Raw genomic sequence first — 8,505 nt, forward strand, 5'->3', positions numbered from 1 at the left:
GCTAACACCTCTCCCCCCCCCCTCCCCCCCTTCCCCGGCCCCTCCCGCACCATAAACGCCCGCGGGGCTCTCGTGGAAATCTTCACCTCCTAATTTAAAGAAAATGTATCCCCGTGAAGCAGGATGCCTTTTTAGACCTTGTAATATCTAATCTTATCTAATCATTTTTTCACGTGCGTTAATTGTCCAGTGGAGAAGTGATGAGCAAAAACCATTCACCTCCGAGCAGTTGACAGAAACTAATATTTTTGGTTTATCATTCTATGGCCACTAAAACGGTTATTCATCTCACTTGTATCAGAGTAGGGGATATTTACCAAGCTGCTAAGCTGCGCGGCAAATATATAGAGGTCCTACTTCAACTTGTGTTACAAAATATAGAAAACAAACTGGTTATTCTGGTTTTTTTTTGCAACAAGTGTCGTGAAATGACAGCGCCTTCAACACCAGTTTAATCCTCTTACCCAGGTCCCTCAGTTTTAAACGCATGATTGAATTTGATGTGTAATTTGAATACAAGTGTCGACTAGTAAGTGTCTGGATCAAACAGCACTGTTCGCACTGCGACCGAGCAGATTCGAAATGGCACTTAACAGACGCGACTTGAAGGTGATCTCGGTCATCCAGCTTATCATCTTTTTGGTGTTTTTCATTTTGGGCCTTGTGGATGGATTACATGTGCGCTTTACGTATTCCAGCATGACTTTCACATCAATCTGGCTAGCCATCCTTGTAAGTATGCATTAGGTTAGGAAATTCGTACCCTAAGTGAAAATTTAACGATCTCTCGCCTCGATTTTACGGAAGAAAATCCGTGTGGGGCGCCAAAATTGTGAAATCTTATGCATGGTGAGTCCAATGAAGCCCCGGCATTTTTCATTTATCAACACATGATGCGAAAACTTTCAAATCGACCGAAGACCGAAGACCGAAGAAGCATGTGCTGTCCTCCAAGCAATTTGCATCGGTAATCTGTTTTAGCGCATTTGGAATAAATCACTGACAAGTCAATTTTTCAAATGCTTACCAAGGACTTTAGAATCGCCGGGTGCAAGTTGTAGTCTTCATATAAAAGATAAACTTACGAGCCTTGATTTATATTACGGTAAATTGCTCGTGAACAAATCTTGATACTGCTTGACTCGCTCAGTCGCGTGTATTTCGTCATGGCTCACGTACTGCAGGTTTAGGCGCTTGTCCCGCAAGAATTGCTTCAAATTATAACATTTTCTCTCATGAATAATCGAGCGTTTGCAACCTTTCTCGTTTAAGGTATTTCTGTACAACAGTAACCAGTAAACAAAGGTTATCACCTTCTCTCAAGGCACTTATAAACTCCTCGAGAATTTTTGCTCTCAAATTCAACTTCCTGCATTGCAACTAACGTGTTGCCTGTCAACGAGCATGCGAAAATACTAACATACATGCTATCAACTGCCATTAAAATAACCTTAAATTTCTTAAGCCTCCATCTTTTGGCCACAGTCAAGTTGCATTCCTGCTCACTGACCTCTCAGAAACATCAATTTCACAATAATTATTTTCTTCGATTCTTTAGATCTTACAGATCATCTACCAAATTTCCTCATTGTTAAAAAATATTCTTCTTACCTAATAATGTCAAGGTCTACAAATTAAGAGATTACCCTAATTTTTTTAGTGAATCTGCTCCAATTCAAGATATTCAGTCAGTTGATAGGGAAGGTGTATTAGATGTTAATTCTGACATGTAATGTTTAATTCCATTAACTCCACAATTCTCGGAAATAACTGATGCTTATATTCCTATTGAACAACTTTCTAAACATGAATTAAAAGTGAAATGTAAACCATGGATATAACTACTGCATTATGAGTCTAAATTTACTTTAAAAATAAACTTTTTAAGAAGTACATTACAACCAAATCTGCATTTTAATTATCACGCAAAATTTAAACTTTATGGGAATAAACTAAACCACTTCTGTACAAATATGTCTGATTCTAAAGAGTTTGGAAGGGGATAAGACAACTTGTAAACCTTTAATCCAGGTCTGGCAGTAGAAGTCCCACTAAATTCCCTATTAAGGGTCATGTTGAAATAAATGATCCTTAGTCTATGGCTTAAATGCTTTTAACATTTTTTTTTTACTAATATTGGAAATTAAATTTGAAAAACAGTATTCCCTAAGTGTAAATAAATCTCCCATTCAGTATCTCACAACTCCATCCCAAGATAATTTTTTTTATTTCCCTCAGCAACGGTGGAAATCAAAAATGAAATTACTGGCCAAAAAGCTAACAATTCTACTGCACCCTTTAACATTCCAATTAAAATATTCTAAAAGCTTAACTAAACATGCTGCATTGATCCAAACCTCTATAAATTATTATTTTTTTAATAATTATTATTGTTTAATGCCTTGTCCACTGGAATTGTCCCAGATAAATTTAAAATAGCTTAAGTTACCTCAGGCCTTTTTTAGGAAGGGCCTTCAAACAAGTTTAAACAATCATCATTCCATTTCTATTCTATCTATATTCAATGAATTATTAGAAAAATTGAGGCATAAGAATAGATTAGAATTTTGAAAAAGAAAAAAGGACTTTATTGCAAGTAGTTTGGTTTTCCATATGAGGCACTCCACTGTAAGCATTATAGACTGATACAACATGCAATATTGCCATGAATTTTCCTGTGATATTTGTTTGGATTTCAGTAAAGCCTATGATACTGTTAATCATAACATAATCTTAATTGAAAAACTTGCTTACTATGGCATTCATGGAGTGACAAAAGATTGGTTCACCTCATAACTTACCAATAAATACCAGTTTGTTTCCTTGAGGCATTAACTGGGTGGGCCTGGAGCGTTAACCTAGTGTTTCTTGTGGTGTTCCTGAAGGCCCCAGTTCTAATAGCCCATTATTGTTTCTCAAGTATATTAATGACATTAGTAAATGCTCTAAAATACTAAACTGCCATTTATTTGCAGATGATGGCAATCTAGCTGTTTTATAGGCATAAAAATCTAACAGTGCTTGAATCCATTTTTAATGATGAATAAGTTAAATTAAATAGCCATACCTGGTTGAGTGCTAACAAACTGTCATTCAATTTTGATAAATCTAATTTTGTCATTTTCCACTTTCCACAAAGAAAATCGCCCTTTAATGTCACACTCTCTTTAAACGGCATTAAACTTAAACCAAGAGTTTTCAATAAGTTATCTAGGTCTTATAATAGATTCTAACTAATCATGGAAATGTGGAGTAAGCTACATTGCTAAAAGATTAAGCAAATATTGGTATTCTTTCTAAACTGCATTATTATGTGAATTAATGTAGACATTGTGCTTAACCTACATTATGCCTGGGTTTATCCCTTACTAACCTATGGTTTAATTTCTTGGGATGACCCATAATTTCTTGCACTATTCAGCCTTTGCAGTTCATTAAATGCAAATTAAAGTGAGCAATTCAAATCATGACATTTTCTAAATTTTCGTGATCATTCTAGTCCCGTTTTTAGGCATTCAAATATTAAGCTGCCTTATCTTGTCTTTCTTAATATTGCAGTCTGTGTACAAATTTCACAACAGATGTCTATATATCTGTATTTGATACTTTCTTCATGCAAGGCAAAAGACACAACTACAATACTAGAAGTGCTTTGAATATATGTTTTACACCTAGCCAGGGACTGCGGAAGGGCCCCACCACTTTTTTGCGCCCCACCCCCACTTTCTGCGCTTAAAAGAAAAATAATTACTATGATTTTATTCCTTTTTTCGATTTTCAATATGAAAAAATTATTTTCAATCGTCAGCCCTCCCACTTTACACCTCACTCCACAGTCCTTGTTAACCTAATGTAAGAACAAATTATGGCACATTTTCAACATAAGGTTTAAGGGTCCTAGCATATGGAATTCTTTTAGTGAAAACTCTAAATCCTTTCCTCTTTCAAAATATAACGAATCAGTCAAATGCAGTAATGTTAATGATTATTAGATATATGTATTCATATTATGCATTAACTGCTGTGTTTTTTCCCAAATTATCTGGATAATTAATTGTTCTTTCATTAAATTCTGTCAACCTTTAATTTCTAAGCCTTGATATAAATTATTTAATTTGTAGTTTATATAATATGTATATAATGTTATAGCATTATGTTATTAGTTAATTTGTCAAAATTACTATGTGACTGTGTGTGCTTTTCTTATTTTGATGATTTAAACTATCTTGTAGTTTAATCTAATTATTTCAGACTTTGGCTTAGTGGCAGCATTTTTCCTCTTTTTTTCCTTTCTTTTTATATGTGTATTTGTGCTATCTTGCTGACCATTAATTTACTTTTATTTAATGTTGTTGTCTACTGGCTGCCTGGCTCCACCACTGAGCCCCTTTGGTTATTCCAGACAGCCAATACACTATTTAATTCAAATATTGTTTTTCAACGTTAACTTGACACAGCCAAGGGAGTACAAATAAAGATCGTTGTAACTTGTAACTTGTAACTTTTCCGGTGAAAAAGAGCATGAAAATGACTATTGTAACGATAAAAAATCTTTGATTTATCTCTGTATCAACATACTAAAAAGTTACGAATTACACTCATAAGCCAAAGTGTTTTACCCTCTGTAATTTTTCACCAAAGTTAGGTTAGAGCCGACCAGGGCTAGACAATGATTCCAGTCCATCTTAACACGTATTTAACTGCAAACTAAACAACTACTACTGATTAATAGCAAGCTAAAGTTGCTCTCAGCGATCCCCTCGCCCGACTCTTACGCTTCTTTTGTGCTTTTAAAACAAACTCCTGCGCGCATCCATTACTCATTAGTGAAGGCTGTGGGGTTATCACCTCTTTTATAACATAACATTCATACATTTTGGCAAAAGAGTTCCCTTCTAAAACCTTGCTTGACCAGAACAAACAAGCGCGCAGAAACTAGTATTTGCATTCGTTTGCGATCACCACTTTACTTTGGTAATGTTATGATAATATTTATTATCATACTCTATTTTTTCTTTAAGGTGTTGAACGCTGGTATCATGGGCATAACTTTGAGCACCATGCAGAGACCTTCCATAACCCTGGTATGAACTTATGAACGACTGTATTTGAGCTTCCTAAAGCATTCATTTATTATCCACCATGCAGATTGTATACATGTTAAATAATTTACGCGTTAGATAGACCAGATACATGTACCTTGAGACTATAATCAACTCAGTTGTGCTGCAAATTAAGCTACCAATTTTTGTTTTTTGTTTTGTTTTTTTAAGGGAAATTAGCAGCTTATTGTGATGCCATTTTTAATATGATTTGTTTACTTCCTGGCTCTTGGCAGATGAATTTCTTGCAGTCTGTGTGCGTAACCTGTGCTGCAATATCAGCTATAACCATGTACCACTACCTGTACGCTTGGTCCCAATTGGTGGCTGTGAGTCAATCATCGCAAACTAGTAATACACTGGATCCCTATTTCTTGACAACAGACAAGGAAGCAAAATACACTCCAAAGCAAAAATCCATGGTGACTGTTTCCTTCCTGACCATCATGTTCTCCATCATTGAGATCATTCTTGCGGTGGCAACCATCAGGATTAGTGATGTAGGTGACAAGGGCTCGCAGGAACCTCAAGTAAGAGAAGCGAACCTTTGATCTATGCTTGACTTTTTCAGGCTCAATTTCGTTGTAAACATAATCAGTTTCATGGTCCATCAGTCGATCATTCGGTCAGTCGATCATTCGGTCAGTCAGTCAGTCAATGTGGCAGTCAGTCAGTCGATCGTCAATCAGTCAGTTGACCAGACAACCAGTGACCCAGTCGGTCAGTGAGTCTGTCAGTCAGTTACTGAGTCAGTTAATCTGTCGGTCAGTCAGTTAGTCAGATAGTTTTTTTTTTCAGTCAGTCTGTCAGTCAGTAATTGCGACTGCCAGTTCAATAGTCAGTAAGTTATTCGTTAGTCTGTCAGTGAGTCAGTCAATCAGATGGTGCGTCTTCCGTCTGACAGTCAGGCGGTCAGTCAGTCAATCAGTCAGCCAGTCAGTCAATCAGTCAGTCAGTCAGCCAGCCAGTCAGTCAGTCAGTCAGTCAGTCAGTCAATCAGCCAGCCAGTCAGTCAATCAGTCAGTCGGTCAGCCAGTCAGTCAGCCAGTCAGTCAGTCAGGCAGTCAGTCAGTCAGTCAGGCAGCCAGTCAGTCAGTCAGTCAATCAGTCAGTCGGTCAGCCAGTCAGTCGGTCGGTCAGTCAGTCAGTCAGTCGGTCAACAGTCGGTCAACCAGTCAGTCAGCCAGTCATTCAGTCAGTCAGTCAGTCAGTCAGTCAGCCAGTCAGTCAATCAATCAGTCAGTCAGCCAGTCAGTCAGTCAGTCAGTCAGTTGGTCAGCCAGTCAGTCGGTCAGTCGGTCAGCCAGTCAGGCAGTCAGGCAGTCAGTCAGTCAGTCAGTCAGTCAGCCAGTCAGGCAGTCAGTCAATCAGTCAGCCAGTCAGTCAATCAGGCAGTCGGTCAGCCAGTCAGTCAGTCAGCCAGTCAATCAGTCATTTGGTCAGCCAGTCAGTCAGTCAGTCGGTCAGCCAGTCAGTCAGTTAGTCAGTCAGTCAATTGTTTAGTCAGGCAATCGGACTATAAGTCGGTTGGTTCGTCGGTCGGTCAGTCATTAGTTAACCAGTCAGTCAGTAGGTTAGTCAACCAGTAGGTCAGTCAGCTAGTCACTGAGCTAGTCAGTCAGCCAGAAGGTCAGCCAGTTACTTAGTCTGTCAGGCATTCAGGCAGGCAGGCAGTCATTCGGTCGATCTGTCAATCAGTCTGCTGGTCAGTCAGTAGGTCAGTCAGTCAGTCGGTCAGTCGGTCAGTCAGTCAGTCAGTCACTCAGTCGGTTGTTTGGCCGGTCGGTCGATCGTTTGCCATGAATTTTTATTACAAATATCTCCTAAACCTTTTGATTTTAGAGATTTTTCGTGATTTCATTTCTGTTCCACAACTGTGGGTGCATTTATGAACAATATCATCATCTAATTTTTCAAGTTTTACAATTACTGATCATCTCTTCAACACACAAGTCGGAAAACTGTTGTATATGCTAAGGTATCAAAACTTAAACACATTACATCTGTATTCATTTTCAGGAAGGCACTCGTTATGGCCAACTTGAAGCTGGTCAGGTGTCGATCGGTTTCCAAGGGCAGTCGAATCCAGTTGCAGCTCCATCAGCGGCGGCTATTCCGGGATCAGGCGAACGCCCGATGGGCACTGTGAATCAGTAAATACCGTGAACTTTTCAAATTTCAGGGTTTTTCATACGATAGGCTTACTAGATAGAGGTGGGGAGAGAGGAGATCTAGTTTAGCAAGATTCCCTCCCCTCTCTTTTAAACGAGTTAAAAAGAAAAACAACAAAATTACAAAAAATTAAAAAACTCATTAAGGGGTAAAAGGCTGTTGTGGAAGCTTATAGGAGTGTTAGATGTATCTTTTTTAATCGACCCTGTGATCGTCATTAAAACAACTCTTTAACAAAACAAGACAGAATAAAGTTTCTTGCTGTTTGTATTGATCACTTTTCTAACACTAACTCTGCAAAAGATAAGGGTTAGTAACACTTCCCACCCCACCCCCCACCCCCTACCTCCCCCACCCACACCCCCTCCCGAATGAACAACCTTATATAGCACCATTAAACCCTGCCGTGCTCTCATGAAAATTGTTGTCCTGATTTTCACTTACGTGTATCCCCGTCGGGCAGGAAGGCATTTTTAATCCTTCTAATAACTAATCTTAACTTTATTGGACCTTAAAAGCGACGGCTCAAAAAGCTGTTTAGTCAAAGTCTAACGTTTCCTTTTGTAAGGGCGATGGAGTGTTTCTGGATGACTATTCCCCAGTTCCCTTTAGTTCGCTGTTGGTAATTGATCATCTTCATCCGGAAGCCAGACAGCAAATTTTTGTATTACATAATCTTGTTCTCAAAGCCATTATTAGCCCTGACAAGCTAAGACTGAACTGCGACAAGTCTGGGAACGAGTTATTGTGTTCAATTTCCTTCGGTTTCGAAAGGCTTAATTTTAGCTCAAACTTCGCGGAAGTATTAAATTAGACGTGGCGTTCAGCTGGCGAGAAATGAAAATCATTTCGATAATTTAGCTGGTAATGAAAGCTATCCATTTTGCATTCGGCATCGTGGACCAATTTGAAGTACGCCACCTATACCTCAGAGTTTGTTCGTTTCATGTTCTATTGCAGCTCTTGTTAGTGCTCGTTGCATGTGACATGTACAGTTGAAATAGGTTCATGGCGAAGATGCAAAACTACTTTTCGCTTGTGCTTCAACTCGTTTCAATAATGCGATCACTGAGACAAAATTACACACAACCCCCACAGGTGCTTTTCATCGGGGAAGGTAGTTTGATAATGGCGCTCAATATTTAGCTTTTGAGCAAACATGCAAGCGGTTGCGCGGTTGTTAGAATTGAAACAAAAAGTTGACAAGCGCCGGCAAAGGTAAACTTAGGTG

At 38.6% G+C, this 8,505-nt stretch overlaps 1 protein-coding gene across 1 annotated transcript; it reads left to right on the forward strand.

The window, feature by feature from the left end:
* The first annotated feature begins 504 nt into the window (after positions 1–504).
* Positions 505–7,548, forward strand: LOC111337928 (uncharacterized). The gene is made up of 4 exons (XM_088748275.1): positions 505–732; positions 5,022–5,084; positions 5,339–5,632; positions 7,122–7,548. The coding sequence occupies exons 1-4, from the start codon at positions 583–585 to the stop codon at positions 7,257–7,259; spliced, it is 645 nt and encodes a 214-aa protein (XP_088604401.1). The 5' UTR covers positions 505–582; the 3' UTR covers positions 7,260–7,548.
* The last annotated feature ends 957 nt before the right edge of the window (positions 7,549–8,505 follow it).

Source organism: Stylophora pistillata, chromosome 2 (genome assembly GCF_964205215.1).
Source record: "Stylophora pistillata chromosome 2, jaStyPist1.2, whole genome shotgun sequence".
NCBI classification, from domain to species: Eukaryota; Metazoa; Cnidaria; class Anthozoa; order Scleractinia; family Pocilloporidae; genus Stylophora; species Stylophora pistillata.